The sequence below is a fragment of the Colobus angolensis genome, unplaced genomic scaffold, assembly GCF_000951035.1.
Source record: "Colobus angolensis palliatus isolate OR3802 unplaced genomic scaffold, Cang.pa_1.0 Scaffold71, whole genome shotgun sequence".
Classification (NCBI taxonomy): domain Eukaryota; kingdom Metazoa; phylum Chordata; class Mammalia; order Primates; family Cercopithecidae; genus Colobus; species Colobus angolensis.
This window is the reverse complement of record NW_012120821.1, coordinates 4,670,505-4,694,029: the sequence shown is the minus strand read 5'-3', so window position 1 is coordinate 4,694,029 and position 23,525 is coordinate 4,670,505. Positions and strand designations below refer to the sequence as shown.

The 23,525-nt window shown below is 34.0% G+C and overlaps 1 protein-coding gene across 2 annotated transcripts; it reads left to right on the top strand.

Moving 5' to 3' along the window:
• The first annotated feature begins 231 nt into the window (after nucleotides 1-231).
• GUF1 (GUF1 GTPase homolog (S. cerevisiae)) lies at nucleotides 232-23,317 on the top strand. Of its 2 annotated transcripts, XM_011927350.1 has the most exons (18): nucleotides 232-615; nucleotides 2,256-2,367; nucleotides 2,504-2,652; nucleotides 2,928-3,008; nucleotides 4,146-4,223; nucleotides 5,044-5,127; nucleotides 7,769-7,833; nucleotides 8,317-8,520; nucleotides 9,818-9,957; nucleotides 11,102-11,225; nucleotides 11,663-11,795; nucleotides 12,513-12,656; nucleotides 13,478-13,611; nucleotides 16,779-16,880; nucleotides 17,988-18,107; nucleotides 19,740-19,776; nucleotides 20,911-21,051; nucleotides 21,603-23,317. In XM_011927350.1, exons 1-17 carry the CDS (start codon nucleotides 469-471, stop codon nucleotides 21,046-21,048), a joined length of 1,992 nt encoding a protein of 663 aa, XP_011782740.1. In that variant the 5' UTR covers nucleotides 232-468; the 3' UTR covers nucleotides 21,049-21,051; nucleotides 21,603-23,317. The 2 variants fall into 2 exon arrangements, with proteins under 2 accessions (XP_011782740.1, XP_011782739.1); XM_011927349.1 differs by having other exon boundaries at nucleotides 20,911-23,076.
• Nucleotides 23,318-23,525: the final 208 nt, after the last annotated feature.

The window sequence follows — 23,525 nt, the reverse complement described above, 5'->3', positions numbered from 1 at the left end:
AGCTCCTGGGCAAGTCACTTGGTCCGGATTTCCTGACGTAGTATGGGGGAACTGACAGTACACACAACACAGGGCATTAGTGAGAAACACACAATGCAAAGGAATTGGCACAGCACTCAACAGACAATATAAGCTAATATATACTCTGCCTACACACTGCGTTTTCGGGTTAATTGAAAGCCACCACTCACGTGACCACTCCCCTGCCCGGCGACAAGACGCGCTGATGTCACGACGTCGTGCGGCGTGCAGACGTCAGCAAGCCGCGCCGCGCCGCGCCGCGCCGCGCCTTCGGGTTGCTTTTGGAGCTGGTACTTGGGCAGAGCTATTCGGGATTTATTGTCTTCGCTTCACAGGGTCTGTTTGAGTCATGTCCACCGGACCCTACCCGGGGTATCTTTGAAAACAAACGGGCTATGTTGCTGTTGCTTGTCGGTACCCTCTCCTGACGCCTCCGTCGCCCGGGTCATGTGGACCCTCGTGGGTCGGGGCTGGGGGTGCGCACGCACTCTCGCGCGGTGGGCCACTGGGGCCGCGCTTGGGCCCGCGCCAACCTTTGGGGCTGCTCCAGAGTCCTGGCCTACCTGCAGGCTCTACGGCTCCGCGGAATTCAAGGTGACTGCCCCCTGGAATCTGATATAGCCACGTTTTAAAACATTGGAGTACCCCATGCGATCTTGGAAATGTGTAGGACTTTCTGGGACTAGCTCTGAATCCTTTTTACAGGGAGGCAGAGCAGAGTGTGAGCACTGCTCAGGTTCCCCACCCTCCACTGTTCGCTAATCTGACCTTGGGCAAGTCTCTACTTCGTAGGTTTTCTCATTTGCAATGTCAAATGTTGATTTGTTTACGCGAGCCACTGGTCGACGTGCTTGGCGGGTATTCATCTATTTAATTCTCCTAAAAAGTCTCCTGAGAAAGTTGCTAGTAAATATTAATATAACGTCCATTTTCCTGCAAATTAACTAGCTATGTGGCCTGGGCAAGTTACTTCTTTGTCACTGTCCTGCTTCATTTTTTGAATGCGGAACTAATCAAACATCCAGTGACTAATTGGTGAGATTTGTGTGATGTGAGGAGTGGACTTTTTTAGACTAATACCTAGAATGCAGGAAGTGCTCGATCTGTCTTTGTAGTTTTATTATTTCATTCTACCTCAGCCAGAGCAAACCTGGGTACTTTTCACTCTGGTGGGAGAGGGTGAGAGGTTCAACAACTCTGATAATTGTGAATGGATACAGTTTAGGCAGAAAAGTGAGGTGACTGAAGGCAGGCTATAAGTAGGCAGAAAGACGAAACCTTATAATTAATCAACTTTGGCCCTAATATGCCTGTGATTTCAAAAATGGATTTATATTGCAATTCACAGTTTTAAAGTTGGTGCAATTCTCTACCTTTTGAACTGAAGGGAAAGAAAATCTACAGGGCAGACATCAGAATTATTCTTTTTTTGGTGGGGGGGGCAGATTTCAGCTATAATTGTGCTTTTATTATCTGTCTTATATGGGGCTGTTATAAAAAAACTTAAAGCTCGTGAATTTTATATTTCATTTTAATTTTATGATTTTGATGATTGTGAAATATAGAGTTGATTGGAAAGAAATGTTTTGAGTACAAAAAACTGGTATATTTTGCTTGATAACAATCTCCAGCAGTTTGTGATGTGTTTTAGTAAAAACGTTAAAGATGTGTACATGTAAAACCAGGAGTTCCATTTAAAAATATTTTTAAGTTTTAAGTTGTTGGATGTCATCTATTTTTCTTTCTCACCAGAGAAGCTGCAAAGTAGCAAAGTGGTATCTAAAATAAAGTTTTGAGGCTCAGTTAGAAACACAGATGTTTAAATAAATCTGATTCCTGGTTAAATGTGTGATAGGAGCAGAAAATTTCTTTCAGCTTTTTTGTAGCTCCGTTGCCTCAAAAGTTACTGGACAAGGTACTCTCAGGTCTTTAAAAGTTCTAAGTATCTTAAGTTCATTCACGATAATAAATTCAGTTCCTGGTTGGCCCGAAAAATGATGTAGAAATGTTAAGGGATTATTATTTAGCTGTATAGTTACCTTTGACTATTAAACTGATGTTCCTTGTAATATGAACTTAACCGTATATGTCTTTATTCTTAGAAGAATAACATAAACAATATAAATGCTAGAAATGATATTGTTCAACGATTAAAAGAATATTCTTTGAATTGTTATACTTGTTTGATAGTATGCAAAATTTATACTCTTAAATGTGATATTTCCCCTTTCTAGGAAAAACTTGACATGTCTAGGTTTCCTGTTGAAAATATTAGAAATTTCAGTATCGTTGCACATGTGGATCATGGCAAAAGTACTTTAGCTGACAGGCTCCTAGAACTTACAGGTATTTCATTTATATTACATACTTAACTGATGGCTGCGAGTTATTGAGAATTACTTTTACTCTTAAATTTTAATTTTATACGTAATATTCTCTTTTTTTTAAAAGCCCAGAGAAATATCAGTGTTTCTGTTTATAGGGACAATTGATAAAACAAAGAATAATAAGCAGGTTCTTGATAAATTGCAAGTGGAACGAGAAAGAGGAATCACTGTTAAAGCACAGACAGCATCTCTTTTTCACAATTGTGAAGGAAGGCAGTACCTTTTAAATCTCATTGATACACCGGTAAGTTTAATATTAATTTTGCATGTATTATTAAAGTCAACATTGTGTCAGTAGTGCAGATAGATCCTTGTTTAATTTTTGAACTGAATATTAAACATCTGCCTTTGCTTTTTGTTTTCTCAGTGTTCTTGTGTTAGTGTCAGTTGTTTCAAAAGTGTAGGGTACAAAAAAGAAACAAGTATTTAACAACTTTTATCAAGTCAATAAATTTGACATAATGCCCTTTCCTAAAAAACTACCTCAGATTTACAGGTATCAATGTTTTTGTTTCTCAGGGCCATGTTGATTTTAGTTATGAAGTATCCAGGTCACTTTCTGCTTGCCAGGGTGTTTTACTTGTGGTTGATGCAAATGAGGTAGGCATTTTTCATTTTGTATGATGTGACATGTGATATGACATGACTATTTGGTTGTTTCAAGAGTTTTTCTTTAAAATGTGTTTTGGAAATAGAATTTTTGTGTTTGAAAAATAGATTTATTACTTATTGAAAATCATATGGTTTCGTCCTATTAACTTGAAATATTATTACACTAAAGCATTCTCTGGAATTAACTAGTTTTTAAATTGGAATTGTTCAAAAGATTGTTGTATTTTCTTTGAAGTGTGACATCATGTTATCAATGCATCTTACCAAAAAAACCCCACCAACTTTCGCATTTCTTAATCTGAGGTTTCTATATCCATTTTTTAGCAGATCTTGAGAATAAATCATTAGTTTCAGATCATTTTAGGTGATTTTAAGGCAATAATTTGGGAAGTATTAGGTTTTTAAAAAATCAGTAACATTACTAAGCTCTTTTGTGGTGTAAACCATAAAGACATTCAGCAGATGACCATATAAGAGCTGTGAATATACTACAGTAAGCTTTTGATACATGTTTCTCACAAACTCTTCATTCAAAACCCAGCTTTTTTTAGTGGTGGTGGTGGTGATGGTGTTAGTGTTAAGCCTTTCCTGATCCCATCAAGGAAAGTCAGTCTTGACCTTATATAGGCAGTACTGGGCTTTATAAACCGCTTTGATGACTGTATTCTTTACTAAGCTTTGAGGTCCTTGAGAGTCCATGTTACATCTTTTGTTTCTCCAATGCCTGATGTATTTCCTGGCACAGAAAAGGCCCTCCAATAAATGCTTTCTGAACTGAAAGGAATTATTACAGAGAATGATTCAGATGCATGGAAAAATAGCTATCATAGTTGATTTGCCCTGTACCTTTCCTTAAAGGCTTCTTGTCTTAAACTTAGTAGACTGTCTGTTGGCTCACTCTACTTGGTGTGGTTATTGCTTTACCATCAGCGATTTTCATTTTGATCCCAAAGACATAAGTTGGAGAGAAAAGTATGAACGGTAGCTACGTGGCATTTTGTTTAATTTTATTATTAGCATGATGCAAAATCTCTTGATGAAGATGTGTGGAATGGTCTTAAATTACAAGTTTTGTGATAGATAATAGAATGGTCATCTCAGTGTCTTGTGTCTTGATATTTTCAGGGTATTCAAGCCCAAACTGTAGCAAACTTCTTTCTTGCCTTTGAAGCACAGCTATCGGTAATTCCAGTTATAAATAAGGTAATTAGAATGAGACAACAGTGTTGTTATTTCACTTTCTAAAAGTACAATTAGTGTTTAAATGTCAGTTGTACTATTAATTATATGAGGGATCTCCAGCTATTTATTAAATATATTGGTGGGATTTATCTCTTTGAATTGTATGTAACAGATGTGCAACTTAAACTCACCCTTGCACAGAGTTGAGAAGATAGTTCCCCTGAATTATCTTGCAGTAACTGAGGGCCATTTCTGTAGGGATGGGATGCAGGGCAGATGAAACATGTTTGTCCGATTAAACCATACATAGGAAAAGAAGAGAAGTTTATAATCTAGGAAGAAACAGTACAGCACATGAAGCATGACAATTTAGTGCTAAACTGAGCTCTGTCTATAAACTTCCATTTCATATTTTAAAATTAATTTAGAATCTTAATTTTAAAACCTGCATTGCTTTAAATTATATTTATTGATAATGGAGTTAAGTTTAAAAGAAGGCCATAGGTAGGACAGCTTGTTGTCAGACTTAATGTTATATTTAACTTTTAAAATCAGTTCACATACTGCTTAATTGATAAATTACTACTGATCTCTTCTGCTGCCCTGGGTAGCTAACTGCTTAAGGTTTTTTTGCATGCTCTGCTACCTAACTTCTCTTTTTCAGTCATGGTTATTAAATTGTACTGCTAATATATAGATTATTTTACTGCTTTTGAAAAAATATCATAGAGGGGTCAGTTAGGTTGAAGTGAGTAAGCTTTTAACTACCTCCGAATACTGTTAATACGTAATACATGTTATCCTTATTATACTAACACATAATGGATTTTTTTTTTTAAAGATAGATCTGAAGAATGCTGATCCTGAAAGGGTTGAAAACCAAATTGAGAAAGTGTTTGATATTCCAAGTGATGAATGTATTAAGGTAAAATACTTTCCTAAAAAGCTTATACTTTGAAAAAAGTCGCAGGAAATTAGGCTAAGTGAAATTTCATGGTATTTGATAACCTGACATTATATGCTATTTGAGTTTTGCAAATTTCTTTTACTATTAATTTCCTTTGATCCTTACCAAAAGTCCCTTTTATATTGTTGGGACATACAGAAATTATTGTGATGCTGTAGTTAAAGGAACTGAGGCGCAAAGGTTTTAATCACTTTCCTAAGATCATGGGTTTAGTTAGCCAATGTGCCAGGACTAAAACACAGTCCTTCTGAAACTCCCTGCGGTATTTCTTATGTGTCATTTTGCCCAGTGGAAATACTGTCTTTTAAGAGCAGGTTCAAACTAATTTCAAGGCATTTGTGTGTATCATTCTTGGAACTGACAAAAACCTATTTTATAAAAAGCTATAGTAGTGCTAGGAAACAATGGATTTTATTTATATCAAAGTTGCTACCATTATAAATTTGAATTTTTGTTTACCTTTCAAATGATGATTTGCTTGTTAAACAGCCACTGCCAAACTGCTATGCGACATGGTAGTGTAAAGTATGTCAGCGCAGCACTGTAATGTTTTTCTTTCAACCTCATTTAATTTTCAAAAGAGCAAGTTATACATGGTTTTATATTTTAGATTGTGTTATATTGAAATGCAATTAACTATTCTGATTTTAATCTTAATAAAATTCATTCACATTCTTATTTGGTATATGCCAGCTAAGAGTATGGCAGTGAACAAGACAGACAAGACCCCTTCCTTTCTGCAGACAGTCAATAAATAAGTACAAAGAAGTAACCATAGGAATTATTGACTAGGATAGAGTTTGTCGAGGAAATTCATTTGACAAATTGTTATTATTCTAGGTGAAATACCATAATGAACAGTGAAAAGTCTTTTTTTTTAGAGAGATGTTATGACATGAAATAGCTTAGCAAAAGCGTCTCTGATAAACTGAAACATGGAGGAATGAATAATTTTCAGAAAAGCATTCCAAGAAGAGAAAAGAGCATGTGTAAAGGACTTAAATTAGAAAAGATTTGACATGTTTACTGATCAGAAAGGTAGATTGGATGAGACGGCTTTGTAGGGGTATACAGGAATCAAGTTGTGCTGGGACTCTTGTGCTAAAGAGTTGAAAATTATTCTGAGGCAATGGAAGGATTTTAAAGCAAGAGAAACAAATAAATTCAGGTAGCCTTACAGAGAATGGATCAAAGAGGTGTAAGAAGAGATACAGGGAATCCAGCTATGAATAGTAGCCCAGATGTGAAATTATTATATCTTAAGTATTAACTATCCATATGAAAAGAAAAGGAGATTATGATCTAGGAGGAAACAACATAACCCATAAAACATAACAGTTCATTGCTAAACTGAGCACTGTCTACAAACCTCCATTTTCATACTTTAAAATTAATAAATAACCTTAATTTTAAAATCTGCATTGCATTAAATGATGTTTCTTGATTTGGAGTTAAGTATATAAGAAGCACGGCTGCCCAGAGGCAAGATAGCTTGTTGTCAGATACAAGAAATGAACCATACCGTTCATTTGATTTCTTTTTTCCAGTAATGTTAAGCTGCTCTGTGTATGGGCATAGAAGAAACATAATTGGATGCAGTCAAGGTTGAGGTTTTGCCAGCTGCCTCTAATAAGGAGAGAATAGAAAGTGGTTGAACCAGAGTGATTGTAAATGATGGATCTTGGAGTCCCATCTGGGAAAGAATAGAAATGGAGTGGAGGGTGGAGCTGATGGACAGCATCAAATAGTATATTCAGTAGTTACAAGTTAAGGACTGTTGTAAAGAAAGTGCTACAGTCTAGAGCAGTAGTTGTCAGTGTTGGGTGGTTTTGCCCCTGGGCAAATATTTGGAGATATTTTTGGTTTTCACATCTTGGGAAGGATGCTACCAGCATCTTGTGGTTAAATGAGGTGCCCTGGTTGCTGCTGAACATCCTATAATGCACAGGACGGCCTCCCAAAACAAAGAATTATCTGGCACAAAATGTCAGTAGGGCTGAAACTGAAAATTCCTGGTCTGGAGTGAATGTGAAGGGTAAGAAGTTTGAAATCAGGATTTCAGAGATAGTCCATTTATTACTGGTGATAAAGGTCAGTTGTACCATGTGGTTTGAGTGTTGGCTTGCTTTTCTGGTGTGAGAACAGTAAAGTTAGTAGTAAGATGCCTTATGGTTTTATGCCATCCACATACATTGTTTATTCACACAACAACCTTGAGATTTAGGCAGAATATGAATAATCACTTCATTTTTTAGACAATGAAATTTATACTCAAGGAGATAGATACTGGTGAAATACATGTATTCAATGCAGAGACATGGTTGTTACCCAGATTTTGAACTCTTAGTCTATTCCTCTTTCAATGCCATAATCAGGACTCTCTTGTAATTCAATTCTAGAACTGTAGAACTACCCAATTATAATAGAAAAAGAGGTATTTGTCAATATACTGCTTGCTTTGTTCTTTTCCTTTTGCTATATTTCTCAAATTGATAACTATTGGAATTATTTCTTCCTTCTGATCATAAGTCACAGGTCATCAAGATAGAAAAGTATAGTCAACTTTAAATGCTTATATTTTTCACATGTATCTTTTTAGATTTCTGCTAAACTTGGAACAAATGTTGAGCGTGTTCTTCAGGCAGTTATTGAAAGAATCCCCCCGTGAGTATTTGGTGATTTTTGTACTAGTTGTCTCTATTTAATAGTTCAAAAACTGTCTATGCTTAATAGTTCAAAGATTTTATCAGCTTGAACTGTTATTTTAGCTTAACGGATGTGGCAAATATTCTTGCAGGGAGTGAGAATAAATTTATTTGCTTTTAGTAAAATATAGAAGGCAAGTACAGTAAAGTAAAGAAAAAGCAAAGATGATTGATGGAGGTCTTTTCATGACAATCATTATAAAATATACCTCAGTACATTGGCAGTTATTTTCCTTTGCTTTAAGCTGAATATATTTATAAATAATTTGTTAAAACTGGAGGTTATTAAATCTAATATATTTTATAAAAAGCTCTTTTTATTTAGGCTGTTGTGTATCAAACTTTCTCAAGAACTCAAGTACAATATCTAAGTTGAAAACAGGAATTTTATTAAGATTTTAATTTAGTATATATATATTTACTTTTTACTTATATTTACTAGTCCTAAAGTGCATCGCAAAAATCCCCTGAGAGCTTTGGTATTTGACTCCACCTTTGACCAGTATAGAGGTGTGATAGCCAATGTAGCATTATTTGACGGAGTGGTTTCCAAAGGAGATAAAATTGTATCTGCACATACTCAAAAGACATACGAAGTTAATGAAGTAGGAGTTTTGAATCCTAATGAACAACCAACTCATAAATTGTAAGTAATCTGCATTAGTAATTAAAATACATTTGTATGTGGTTCTATTTCTGCATTTTTCTCAGCTTGGTATGCTTAGAATGATCCTCATTTGATAACTTAAAAAAAACTATTTAATGCAACAATACAGTAAATGCTCTGTCAGAAGGAATCTTGGGTGAAGGACAATAGAAATGTCAGTTGATACTTTTTTTATTCGAAATGACTAATTATAACTAGGTTTATGATCAAGGGTAGATTGGATCCTATATTGATATATTTGATGAGACAATGAAAGAGTTAGTTCCCTCCACCCATATCCATGTTGGGTATCATTTTTGACATTTCTTCATAACTAGATTTTCCATTGTAAAGGTGGTATAATAGAAACCTTAACAAATCTTTAGTGTAGAATTCATGGTAAAACCTTGATTAAAATTCTTGGGGAGTGGGATTAGCAAGGGTAGTGTGCATTAGAAAAACACATCTGAATTGACTTGTAAAAGAACTATTTATTAAGTGCCTATTCCATATCAGGTACTGATGAGACATGACCTTGGATACATAATTTGAGCTTTGTAAGGTCCCGTTTCCTCATCTGTAGAAATTACTGAACCAGATGACTATCAGATCACATTTGAGTGTTTAGTGTTGTATGTCTAAAAACAGCACTAGATTGAGTCAAAGTCTATTTTTATTTTACTGAAATATTTTAACATCTACTTATATTCTGCCATATATACTGAACATTATCACATCTTCATTTAAGGTTCTTAAAGCTCATTCTAAGTGTAAATTATTTTAACTTTGTAGGAATTTTTTTTTTTTTAAACTAAGCTTCAACTGAACTCGGGATTTGTTCTTTTGCTAAAGGAGGAACATCAGATGTCCAGTTTGTTGAGAGTTCACATTTTTCTTGGATAAAAATTTACCGTTTTTTCCTTTGTTAAAGCATTTGCAACACAATTCATTAATAAAAGACATCACAAATAGTGTACTTATTGTAATGCTTTTGTACTTACTAGTTTCACTGTATTTACAATATACTTTAGAAACTGCTGTTTAAATTGCAAAGGTTGGCAGAATCATGAAAAAGGTGATAAGTTTATAAGTAGAGAGGTCTAATGGATTGTAAGACCTAGTGTGTTCATTTGCTGGCAAGCTTCAGAGTTTGATAATTGATATGTAGCACTTATTTTCAAAGTGTATGGAAAGTTTGGAAAGTGTATGATAGTTTCCTGGGAAGGCAGAACTAATTGTGAGTTATGTGCTTGAAACATTAAAGAAGTAAATATTTGCATATAATAATTTTATTTAGATATGCAGGACAGGTGGGCTATCTGATTGCTGGGATGAAAAATGTCACTGAAGCGCAAATAGGAGATACATTATATTTACATAAGCAACCAGTGGAGCCCTTGCCTGGGTTTAAATCAGCGAAACCAATGGTATTTGCAGGTGAGGAGCTCACAAATTCAAAGGTTGAGGGCCATGATATTTTTAAACTAAAAGTTTGTCTCAGTGGTTAAGGAAAAAATACACATTCTGATTATGTTAAATAACCATTAATTCTAGCATATTGTTTCACTTAATTCTTTGTGCTGTTTATCAGTTTATAATTTCGTATGTATGATGAAATTATATGTGGGAGATCATTTAGGATGTGTTAAGAAATAAGCTCTTAAGGAAGAAGCTGTGATGTATAGAATACAGTAATATAAATTTCTTATTTTTCTAGGGAGTTCATTATTATATTTGAAACATTTTTCTAATTAGGATGTTCTTATTACTGATTATCGTTAGACACTGACTACCTTCATCTTCGATAGAGTTTCTTTAATATTGTATTGTACTCATGTAGACATGACAGAGAATGGTGTTGCCTCAAGTATGTATAATTTCAGAATCTGTTACTTCCTTTACTTTGAAGAAAGGAAGACCTGATTGAAGGTCATCAGGTTACTCTGTGCTGAGCATCTAACCCTTGATTTTCACCCTACAGTCTCTCTCACTGGGAATTAGGAACTTTGTTTACTCCTACCTTTAGGCAAAGTCAGTCATCTGTATTTTAGAGGACTTCAGAGTTGTCAGATGAAAGAGAATCAGTAGTGATTCCCATAGTTTTTGTAAGTAAATACCAAAAAGCAAAATTTAACTATGGTTTTAAGTAGATAATCTGCCTTAGAGAATTGAGAGTGGAGTATAGTTTTCATTTCTACTCCTATTTTTATCTAATAATAAACTTTCATTTGGGTTGTGGGATGTCTTGTGCTTTTGTTTTTGCAATTACAATGTGTTTTCTTAATAGGCCTAATTCCCATGTTTTTTTTTTTTTTTCTTTTCCCTGTAGTTTTTCAAAAACATTAAAAACATTATTTGGCATGCCAATCTAGTTATATATTCTTTAAGACTAATGACTTGTAAGAGACTTTGAAACCAAATTATCATAAATTTTTAGCAAACCAGTATTTTGGTCCATAAAATACAAGAAAGTAATTTAAAAGGTAAATGACTAATTTGGAACTTGGCAGCACTACACATGTGGTTTGATTGGTCTGGAGGCAGCTTATCACGTGATAATTAGAAATCATTGTATCCCCAGGAATGTATCCTGTAGACCAGTCTGAATATAACAACCTGAAGAGTGCTATAGAAAAACTAACTTTAAATGATTCCAGTGTGACAGTTCATCGGGATAGTAGCCTTGCTCTGGGTGCTGGCTGGAGGTAAGATTCATTCACTGTTTTTATAGGAAAGAAAGGTATAAATGGTATATTTTAAAAATATTTTTATAAGAAAGGGAGGTTTTTTTAAAGTATCAAGTACGGGAGGTATAAAATGGTGCATTGTTCTGGAACATTTACTGAAAATAAGTTTATATTAGTGTAAAGTGAACAAAAACAATTTTTATCTGCCTGTTTCACGTTGTGGATTGACATTTTATGGGTAAGTTTTATAGTGATTTAAAATTCTATAAATTTTAGATTCCCAATGGAAGATTTTAATCTTATTTAATGAAATTATGCTAGCATTTAATTATATTGTGAATTCTTTGACTCAATTCCATCCCTCCCTTAAGGTAACAATATGTTCATTAAAAAAAAAAAAAAAAATGAAGCCCATGGGACATAAACATTTTGAAGTTTATCTTTTCCTCCCCCAGGCTAGGATTTCTTGGACTTTTGCACATGGAAGTTTTCAACCAGCGACTGGAGCTAGAATATAATGCTTCTGTTATTTTAACAACCCCTACTGTTCCATATAAAGCTGTACTTTCATCATCAAAATTGATAAAGGTACTTGGTATTTACTACTGTTTTGCATTAGTCTCTTGGAAAAAATAAATGTGTATATATACAATGCAGGAGAAGCTTTTTACTATACCAGTAGCTGATTAAGTATTAAATATTTATTGATTAGTAGTAATAAACATTGAATTACTCTATGCCTAATGAAGAACTTTTTTGAAAACTAATTTATGCAGTATTTTTCTTAACCTGACATAATCTCCACATTATCAAAACTAGTCTATTGCTGATAATAAAAAGTAAAATTAGTAGTGAAAACAATGTTCTGATTCTAGCACAAAGATGAAAAATGTAATTTTGGTCATAAGTAATTTCTCTCATAAAAAGTGAAGCATTCATTCCAGTGACTGAGAAATTCTAAATTTCAAATCAGTGATGAAGACAATATTGTATTCCATGTAGGTGGCAATCTGTTCATTTTAAGCAAATAATAATTTTGGCAATCTAAATATTTTCCAACAAAATTAACTATTAAACTATAATGTTTTATAAATGTCAGGTTAAAATGTATTTTTTGTCATACTTTTTCTAAATGGTCCGTGAAATATGTTTAGTAAATATCAATAATTGGAATATATTGTTTACTAATACTTATTAATACTAAATGATTTCAGCGGGAGAGATTTTAAAATATAAAGCAAACAAGAAAAATGATCATTATATTAAGATTTCTTTTTAAGTATTGCTGATTTTTCTAATTTTTAGGAATATAGAGAAAAAGAAATTACAATTATCAATCCTGCACAATTCCCCGATAAATCAAAAGTAACAGAATATTTGGAGCCAGTTGTTTTGGGCACTATTATCACACCAGATGAATACACTGGAAAAATAATGATGCTTTGCGAGGTATAACTGTAATACAATTTAATACAAAATTAGGTTTTAGTCCTCTGAAATAGTCATTTCCAACTTGTTTTAAAAGATTTCTTTCTGCTGAGCATACTGAATTTAATGAGATTTTCATATATATATATATATATATATCTGTATCTGTACACATAGATATAGATATGTATACTTTTAAAATTATTTTGATTTCAAATAAAAATATTTCTGATAATTTGTGTAATTTACTGATTTGATATTTTAGCCCATAGGAAAGAAATTTGATAATTAGCTAAATGTATAATTTCTTTTCACCTTTTGAGTAGTTTGAAAGATGATTATAGTACTTCAAGGACCATAAATTTGAAGGTACTCCCATTTTGCTTTAGTTCTCACCACATTGTAATAAATGATTTAATCCACAAATGGTATGTAATTATATTCTTTAAAAATACTTATCTGAAATACTCAGATACATATTGGAAAGTGTGAAATGGTGACTTGAGTTTTAATTAGGTTAAAAACTAGATTGTAATCTTGGTCTTACACTTTTAATTTCTCTGGACCTAATTATTTATAAAACAAGAAATTAGGATTTTTGACTTTATATGTAGTGACATTTGATTTACTGTCAAATGAAATAGTGTTTATTTTAAAAGATAAAATTGTTAGATAAAGATTAAAAGCTTTGGTAGCAAGCCTAAGGTAATTGAAATATAAAATGTTTCTCCCTGGATTATAAATACTGCCTATAAGTTTTTACTAGACCATTAGAGAAATACATTATTCCTCAATATTTGAGTAGGTTATCATTAAACCCATTTTTTTCCTTCCCTTTTTAGGCTCGAAGAGCAGTTCAGAAGAATATGATATTTATTGATCAAAATAGAGTTATGCTTAAATATCTCTTTCCTTTGAATGAAATTGTGGTAGATTTTTATGACTCTTTGAAATCCCTATCTTCTGGATATGCTAGGTAAAAAATTAATGAGAACTTAAGATGCCTGACCAACGTTTTTGAAATACTGATGAGCAAGAGTACACTAATTCTTTAGTAATTTCAGCTTTCTTGAAGATAGTTGAGAATCATACGCTAAGGTTAGAATGACTTGGAACAACCTTATAGGTGTTACAGACTACTTATGATTTGCTTATAGGAGAAAAATTTCCTTTGATTTATTTTCTAACTTTTATTTCTCTTAAGAAAAAAGTTACTCCCCTTTTCATGAAGAGTTGTATTCCTTGTCTGTTAAGAATTAGACCTAATTTCAAAAATTTACTGTAACCTCAGTGGCACTTTTAAAATATATTTGTATGTTATGCAATCTCAAGAGCATCTATTTACATTTGAAAAATAAAAGTGCATATTCAGTCTGTAAAAAATGTTAAGCGTGCCCCTCCATTAGTGAACACTTTAATAATTTAGTCTTTCCAGGAACAGGTTGTCCACATCATGAAAACCATTGTGTATCTCATAGGAGTACATGGAGAAAAGCCAGATAGAAATGAAAGAAGAGTTACTATTAAATAACAAATAAGGAACTCAGAGCATGGCATTCTGAGAGGCTGTGTTTTTGTTGTTGTTGTTGTTGGGGCATATCACTCTAGATACCCTCACTATGCCCTAAAATCTTATGTTACAGGATAGTATATAGTAGAAAATAGATATGAAACATGGGGAAGCAGAAGGGGAAAAATGAACATTGACATCTATAGAACTCCCACACAGTGCATGAATATTAATGTTAACGTGCAGAGACAAATTTCAGTGTTTAACGAACATGCTACAGTGACTTGGAATTTTAACTTTATTTAATCATCTTGTCAGTGAAGAGAGTTAGCATGTATAATTCTTCTTACCAAGGAATCTTCATGTTCCTTTGTATTGAGAATTTTTTTCTACTTTGTCACCCAGTTTTGTTTTTTTTTTTCTTTTATGTCTTCTTTCAGACAAGACCTTGAGCAAGTAAGTGGCTATGGAATTTAAAGTAAAATGAATTGGGGGGCATATTAAAATTACTAGAGTTGAAAGGAAGATTACTAGGTTTAATGTTTATAAATATTTTTAACAGAAGTCTGTCAATTTTAGTTTGCATTTGGGTACTACTTTCTGAATTGTAAGTGGTCTTAAAAACCCTTTTCATTTGGAAACTTAAATACATTTTGAATTTAATGAGAGAACATGATTTTTGAACTACATAAAAATAAAATATTCCAGCTTCCAGCATTAAGGTAATTGTTATGTTCAAGATGGATGTTTTACATATGCAGTCAATTCCACACTTAACAGAAAGTCATCATAGGCCATGAATTAAGATCAGGGAAAAATTTATTTCATACCAGGAGGCAAAAATCAACTGCAACTAGGTTAGATGAGCAGGGAGTCCTGTGTTATACAAGAACTGTAGTGGTGTCTAATCAAACAGGCATTTGCCCTCAACCCATAACCCCAGTAGCTTTTTGGAATTGCAGATGTGTTTCCTGCATTCTAAAGGAACACTAGAATACCTGTGTTTTCTTTTTTTTTATTATTATTACTATACTTTAAGTTCTAGGGTACATGTGCATAACGTGCAGGTTTGTTACATATGTATACTTGTGCCATGTTGGTGTGCTGCACCCATCAACTCGTCATTTACATCAGGTATAACTCCCAATGCAATCCCTCCCCCACCGCCTATGATAGGCCCCGGTGTGTGATGTTCCCCTTCACAAGTCCAAGTGATCTCATTGTTCAGTTCCCACCTATGAGTGAGAACATGCGGTGTTTGGTTTTCTGTTCTTGTGATAGTTTGCTAAGAATGATGGTTTCCAGCTGCATCCATGTCCCTACAAAGGACACAAACTCATCCTTTTTTATGGCTGCATAGTATTCCATGGTGTATATGTGCCACATTTTCTTAATCCAGTCTGTCACTGATGGACATTTGGGTTGATTCCAAGTCTTTGCTATTGTGAATAGTGCCGCAATAAATAGTGTTTTCAATAGAGGTTAGGAATTGATTGGGCTCCTTGGAAAAAGAAAACACAATTTTTATAATGATTTCTTTTGAAAAAATGAGTTAAGAAATTTTCAAGATTTTTAATATTTTGGACCACAACATAGCTGGAGCTGTAACAACTCCAAAGTTAAGGACCACATCTGTTTTATTCTCTTCCTATTTGCTTTGTATTCTGTAGGATACTTAACATGGTATCTTTCATACAGTAAATGTTTAATAAGTGATGCTTTCTGAAGAAAGGATTTTAACAGTACTTCTGAAAAGAATCTGTTAATAGAGTGTATTATTGTCATTTTATGACCGTTCTGCTGAAAATCTTGAGAAACCAAACATAATTTTGCAAGTCCGGGCACCAGTTGTTTTAAAATTAAGACAGTAGGAGTATACATGTTCTTGTCTGTGATTGGGACAACTTGTAAGCCTAATTGAAATTTTCTTGTTAGACTTCAGTTTTATAAGTTAAACATTTAAATACCTGTTTTGACTAACATTGCAAGCTTTGACCACATTGTTAAAAGTAACAGCTGAAACTAAGTGCTTGTTTGCATGCTCAACTAGGCTCTGTTTGGCTCTGTTTAAACACGTATTATGCACTAGGCATTGCTCTAAGTGCTTTACATGTATTAACTCATTTAATCCTCACAAAAGCCCTCTGAAGGGAGGTGCAAACTGAAGAGCCAAATAGGAAATTCAAAGGTCTCATTTATTAATGGCATTTTATGAGTGTCATAGCATTTATTTAAACATAGAGTTGTCATTGGTAATAGAAAGTTAAACAGAAACCCAACTCGTAAATCTGAAAATGATCCATTAATATGTAGTATTGTCTGAAGCCTGCCAGCTGCTGGGAACATAGGAAGGCATGATATTTGTCTTCAATAAACCCTTTTCTTTGTCAGGTTCACCAATTTATTTCCCTTTCTCCTATAAACATATTCCCCTTGTTTTTGCCCTTGATTTAATAAACATAAAAAGATAACATTTAGATCCATTCACAAGAAATTGTATGTGTAATATTTTGATGGAAAGTTAGATCTCTTTGGGGAGTGTAATGTGGTAGAAAGTAGACATTCTGTAAAGAGTAAAAAAGATAATCTCTTCGGAAGTGTAATATTTATCACTTGGACTTTTTTCCTTTTAGTTTTGATTACGAAGATGCAGGCTACCAGACGGCAGAACTTGTGAAAATGGATATTCTACTGAATGGAAATAATGTAGAGGAGCTAGTAACTGTTGTACACAAGTAAGTTGAATAGAAACTAATCATGGAATGTGAAAATACTCACTTTTGATATGTTTTTCACTTATTTTTGTTTGAGCAGCTGCATTTAAAAAAACTTTTAAAGGTAATTAAAATAGAGTTCACCCTACTCACTTTGCTTTCTCTTCTTTTTCCACACTTCTCTCTGGACTGCTAAAAATAGAGCTATAATAATAATAGTCAAAAAGAATAGTGTAATAGAAATGTTTCCCCTTACCTCGTAAAAAAAAAAAATGTTTTAAAAATTTTATAATGATGGATTTAGAATTGGGAACAAGTTTTTTTGTTTTGTTTTGTTTTGTTTTGTTTTTTTAGATGGGAATCTCATTCTGTCGCCAGGCTGGAGTGCAGTGGCGCAATTTCTGCTCACTGCAATCTCCGCCTCCCGGGTTCAAACGATTCTCCTGTCTTAGCCTCCTGAGTAGCTGGAACTACAAGTGCGTGCCACCATGCCCAGCTAATTTTTGTATTTTTAGTAGAGACGAGGTTTCACCATATTGGCCAGGATGGCCTTGATCTCTTGACCTCTGATCTGCCTGCCTCAGCCTCCCAAAGTGCTGGAATTATAGGCGTGAGCCACTGCACCCTTTTATATTTGTAAAAAAATTATAAAAAGGAAAAAACCCACGTGTTCAAGAAACAGCAGATTGGTTAAAATGAATTACAAAGCACCCATATTGTTATTTTCAGCCATTAAAACTTGTGGAGTAGTATTTAGTGACAAAAATGTCTATTAAATAAGGGGGTAGAATATATCATAAATACTGATCATAACAAAAATATGCAAAAAAATGACTAGAAAGATATATGTTTAAAATAAACATTCCAAAATGTTTACCATTTTCAGTGGCTAAGGAAAGAGAATCAAGAATGAATTTCTGTTCTCTAATGTTGTATTTCTAAATTTTCTGTAATCATACATTGCTTTCTTAGAGAAGTTCATGATTCAGAGAGGAAGAGATATTTATGATAAGTTCCATTTGAACTTCCTTAAGGGATCACCTTTACATTGATTATGCAACTGGCCTAGAAAAATACTTGAAATATTCTTATTTAGGATATATAAACAATTGTATTTTTCTGTCTCAGAGACAAAGCACACTCAATTGGCAAAGCCATATGTGAACGGCTGAAGGATTCTCTTCCTAGGCAACTGTTTGAGATAGCAATTCAAGCTGCTATTGGAAGTAAAATCATTGCAAGAGAAACGTGAGTTGAAATTGATTTTTGTTCTTGAGCCAGTTTCAGAAATGATATACCTAAAAAGTGAAAGAATATTGAACATTTTAACCTTGGCCTAAGCTTTATTCTTACTTGTAGAAACAGTATGATAGTGCTCTCCATTTTTCTGATTTAAGTAATGACTGTTAGGTTGAATTACTTGTATAACACCATTGGGTGATGTGATTTGCAGTTAGTATAATGTATATGGGTTTGAGGAACTGTTTTAATTTCCACTCATATGAATGTCTATAACTGAATTTCCCAGGTAAGGAATTTCTTTATGGTTTTATCCCTTTAGGTAGATTATAAATTAATAGAAACTGAAACTAAAAGGTTTTATCTTCCAAATGACAAAATTACAATTTTTTTTAACCCGAAGTATTTAATACCACTTCTCCACTTCCCCAGAGCTAGGGAGGTTATAAACCAAGGAATGCCAATACCATATTAGGATTTGCATTCTAGATTAGGGACCTCACATGAATTATAGTAGACATGGAAGATAGGCTAATTTCTGTAGGACACGGAAATGTAATACATAAATCAGAACACTGGCTGGGTGTGGTGGCTCACAGTCTGTGATCCCAACTACTTGGGAGGCTGGGGCAGGAGAATTGCTTTGAGACTAGTCTGGGAAACATAGACCCTGTTTCTTAACAAAAAAACAAAAATAGCAATGAAGAACACTGAATAAGCTGCTCAGCTTGTAACAGCAGATGCAGGGTGTGTCTTGTAGCACTTCCCATTTCCTTTCCTTAATGATACTAAGACTTCTGGGAAACAGGAAGTATCTCCTCAGTTATGAAAAGTTGAAAATTGCTATTAAAGTCTACCTTTACTCAAACCTAATGGGGAAATACAACTCTCATGTTAATATAGACTTGAGGTTAATTTTAGGCCCACTGTTTGAAATACATTTCATTTCCTAACACAATTTTGCTTCGGTTATTCTGTGTTTCATAAATACTGAGATCAGGCAGAGTGGAGATGATAACCAGGGAACATCCTGGAAAGTGCAACTTAAGACAGTTAGCAAATGCTCATTCTAACATAAGTGTGTTGAGAGAATACCTTAAAAAAACAGGTTTTTCTCTCTAAAGGAATACATAAAGATGGAGCTATTTTCAAAATTAGAGTGATCTAGAAATTTCTCAAACATTAAAGAAATAGATTAGTTTATAACTGGTGGGGCAGATATATTAATCTTCCTAGCCACTCCATCCACATTCAGTAGAGGCAATAAGATAATAAACGTTTTGTTTTTCTGAAGTAGTAGTGGTAACAGTATTTTTCGATTGAGTAAAAAATAACGGAATATTTCTTGTAATCAAGGTCACATCATGCTTGAATTTGGCCTAATCAAGCCTACCACAAGCCTTGACCTTTTTTTCTTAATGTGTGTTGACAAACATGTTGAATTTGTTCTTTTATGCCAAGTACGTGAAAATAAATACAAGAGCATTTGAAGTATCTAATTAATATGCTTATGGAAATTTTACATAGGTAATGATACTGTCATTAAAATTTTCTAGCAAAGGGGAGATTGTTTTTGGTAAGAAAGTGCTTTTAAACAGTATAATGGAATTATGTACTTAAACAAAATTTTCTCTTTTACAGTGTGAAAGCCTATAGGAAAAATGTTTTGGCAAAATGTGTATGTATCTAGTTGTATTTATTCTACTTTATAACTTTTATGGGTTTTAAATCAAAGGGGGCATAAACTTACTGATTTCCATTGTTGGTTTTTATACATTATTTCCAAGTTTTCTTTTTGAATAGGTACATTTCAGCTTGACCATGGCAACCGGTTCATTTTGCCCATATCCTTAAATATTTTTTCATCTTATTTATAAAATAAAAATTTACAAAAGAATTATGAAAATTGTTCTTATATGTAATACTAAGGAAGATTCTTATAACAGTTATTTCTATGATCTGGGTAACATGTTTTCTTGATCTAACATATAATGAAAGATTTTGAAAACAATGGCTTTATTTTACAGTTGAAATGTCTCTCTCCTGACATATGCTTTGCCAGTTTGCTGTTATTCAGCTGTTAAAAAATGATTCTTGCCTGAGCTTGGTGGCTCACACCTGTAATCCCAGCACTTTGGGAGGCCAAGATGGGCAGATTACTTGAGGCCAGGAGTTCGAGACCAGGCCTGGCCAACATGGAAAACCCCCATCTCTACTAAAAATACAAAAATTAGCCAGGCCTGGTGGTGCATGCCTGTGATCTCAGTTACTCGGGAGGGTGCAGCACGAGAATTGCTTGAGCCCAGGAGGCGGAGGTTGCAGTGAGCAGAGATCATGCCACTGTACTCCAGCCTGGGTGAAAGGGAAACTCTATCTCAAAAATTAAGAAAAATTATTCTTAAATATAGTGAGAATTGAATGATAATTCTTTCTCCAAATGCTCAGCATAGTTTTTGGCACATTTATTCCTATGTGATTAAGAGTTTCCTATATTAGACTGTGGCTTTATAGTCAAAATTCCAAGCCTAGAATCAGCAATGAGATTGATAATTCTTCCTTGACATGCATATTATAATACTTGGTTTCCTTGGGGATCTTCACCTCCCCAAATTAAGGCTTCACTTAATCCAAATTAAAGCCTTTATCATTCTTTGACAGTAAAATTAGGATCTGCTAGGAAGATTAGAGAGATGTCTGCCTTACAGATAATAATTTGGTATGGTTATTAAGATTGTACTGATGCCTCTGTACTCATATGATTATTTTCTCTTTAGAGTGACTCAGACTTCCAATTTTTAAAAATATTTTTCAGTATGGTGGTGATATTACCCGAAAAATGAAGCTTTTGAAGAGACAAGCAGAAGGGAAAAAAAAGCTGAGGAAAATTGGCAACGTTGAAGTTCCAAAAGATGCTTTTATAAAAGTGCTGAAAACACAATCTTCTAAATAATTGGTGGGAAAACAAAGAATTTTCATAAATTAAAAACTATCTGCTTTTCATTTCAATTTGTAATATGCTGACAACAGAATGATAATTATAAAATATGCTTGTTACTTTCAGGGTATTCAGGTTCAAATAACCTAAGCCTTTCGTTGAAAGGGAGTAATGAGTGGGTAGGTTAAGAGCTTAGATTTTGAAGCCATGTTGCCTGTTCTCAAATACCTGTTCCAACCACTCACTAGTAAGGTGACCTTTGCCAAATTAACCTTTGTTTCCTCTTGAGTAAAACAGAGATTATATACTACCTACATAAGTTGTTGTGAAGATTAAAAGAGGTAATACATTAAATATTCAGAGGTGTAGGCACTCAGTTGTTAAGTCCTTAATGCAATTACGTCCTTAAATGCATTGTAAGGTCCTTAGAAACTGACTTTAAGCAAAATGTCATGTAGCAGGTCCTTGAATGATGACATTTCCTTCTAAGTGGTTTATAACATTGATGAGGAAAAAAAATTGGTTTATGATCATTTCATTATTATTTATTTATTTATTTTTTGAGACAGAGTCTTGCCCTGTCACCCAGGCTGGAGTGTAGTGGCACAATCTCGGCTCACTGCAACCTCTACCTCCCAGGTTCAAGAGATTCTCCTGCGTCAGCCTCCATTACAGGTGCGCGCCACCATGCTTGGTTAATTTTTTGTATCTTTAGTAGAGATGGAGTTTCACCATGTTGACCAGGGTGGTCTCGAATTCCTGACCTTGCGATCCACCCGCCGTGGCCTTCCAAAGTGCTGAGATTACAGGCGTGAGTCACCATGCCCAGCCGTGTCATTTCATTTAAAGTCACAATTTCCATGAATCTCAACAAGTGAGGACCTGCTATATTTTGTTGCGTGCAGTTTTTCCTTACTGACACTAAAAGGCTGCATACTTAAGATTCCATCTACTTTAAGTTAAAGGATTTTCAGAATCACCTTAAGTGTCAAATTTGTTAGCAGGATTAATTTATCTGATATTAATTCATTTATTAAACAGAACTCAAATAACATACTAACTAGACATCTGCTCTAGTTCATGATAAAATGTTTATAGATTTTATCAGGTTGTTTGAAACTAAATGGTTTACATCTAAATTAAGGGCAGGAGCTCTCTTTCAGACATTCAAAACACATTTGTGTAAAATGACAGGTGTTTGGTGTTACCAGGAACTCTTAATGACATTTTAATAATTATTGTCTAAATTTCATAATTGAAGCGATTTTAGAGTAGTTAACTTGAGATTTCAGAGCCACTAAATGGCTGTATTTCTCCAAAGCTCTCAGCTGCCATGTTTATTCAGCCAATGAACAAACCAGACTGCAGACTATATTATAGCAAGATAACATTATTTAGCCATTGATTTTTATCTTCTACCTTGCTTGAATGAGCTGAATGAAGAAAAATGCCTTTTAGGGATAAACACTGTCAAGGATGAATTTTATACTAAGGTTATGTGAAAGAAAAAAATCTCTAAACCACTAAGCCAGAGGGAAGTCAAGCTGGGAACTGATTGAGGCAAACCTGCCTCCCATTTTATTCCTAAATGAAGACAGTCACAAAGATAAAATTTGCTGAAAAGGAAATTCCTTATGGACAAAGACAGAACTCAAAGTCTTCCTTCTGCTCACATGAAACAAATGCATACATGGTTGCTTCCTGTGCCCCGTGTTTCACTAAGCCAGATTAAGGTATAAGTATTCCCCTACCCTCCTCTCACATGTAAATTATATATTCAGTGAAAGGCTAATCAGAAACTCAGAAGAATGCAGCTCTTTCTCTCTTACCTGCCTATGCTTGAAGCCCCCGCCCCTCTTCGAGTTGTCCTTCTTTTCAGGACCAATGTGCACCTTACACATACTGATTGATGTCTCATGTCTGTCTAAAAATGTGTAAAACCAAGCTGTGCCCCAAATACCTTGGGCACATGTGGCGAGGACCTCCTGAGGCTGTGTCACGGGCACATGCTTAACCCTGGGAAAATAAACTTTCTAAACTGACGAGAGCTGTCTCAGATATTTTCAGCTCCCAGTTATTGTGAAATCATCTTAATTATAAATTAAGTAGAGATTTACTAAAAATCACGTGTAGAAGTAGCCTGAGATGTAGTCCTAGATACATATATTATCATCTTATGTATCTTCCCTCTGCCTTCCACTTTCTGATAAAACAGATGAAATATGAAAGACCATGACAGCAGTATTTTGAAAGTGACAGTATTTGAAACTAAAAAATTGTAAAACAGAGTGTTCTATCACTGCCAAGGGATAAGTTACAAATTGGTTCTTGCAACATAATATGTACGATGTGCTTGCTATTTAATAATTTACCAATATTAGCCTTTTTTAGTCAGACTAATTTTTTTTTAACCTATGACTCTTTAGGAAATAGTTTTAGTTATAATAGTACAAAAAAGCATTTTCCGTAAGCTTAATTTCTTTCCCCGTCCC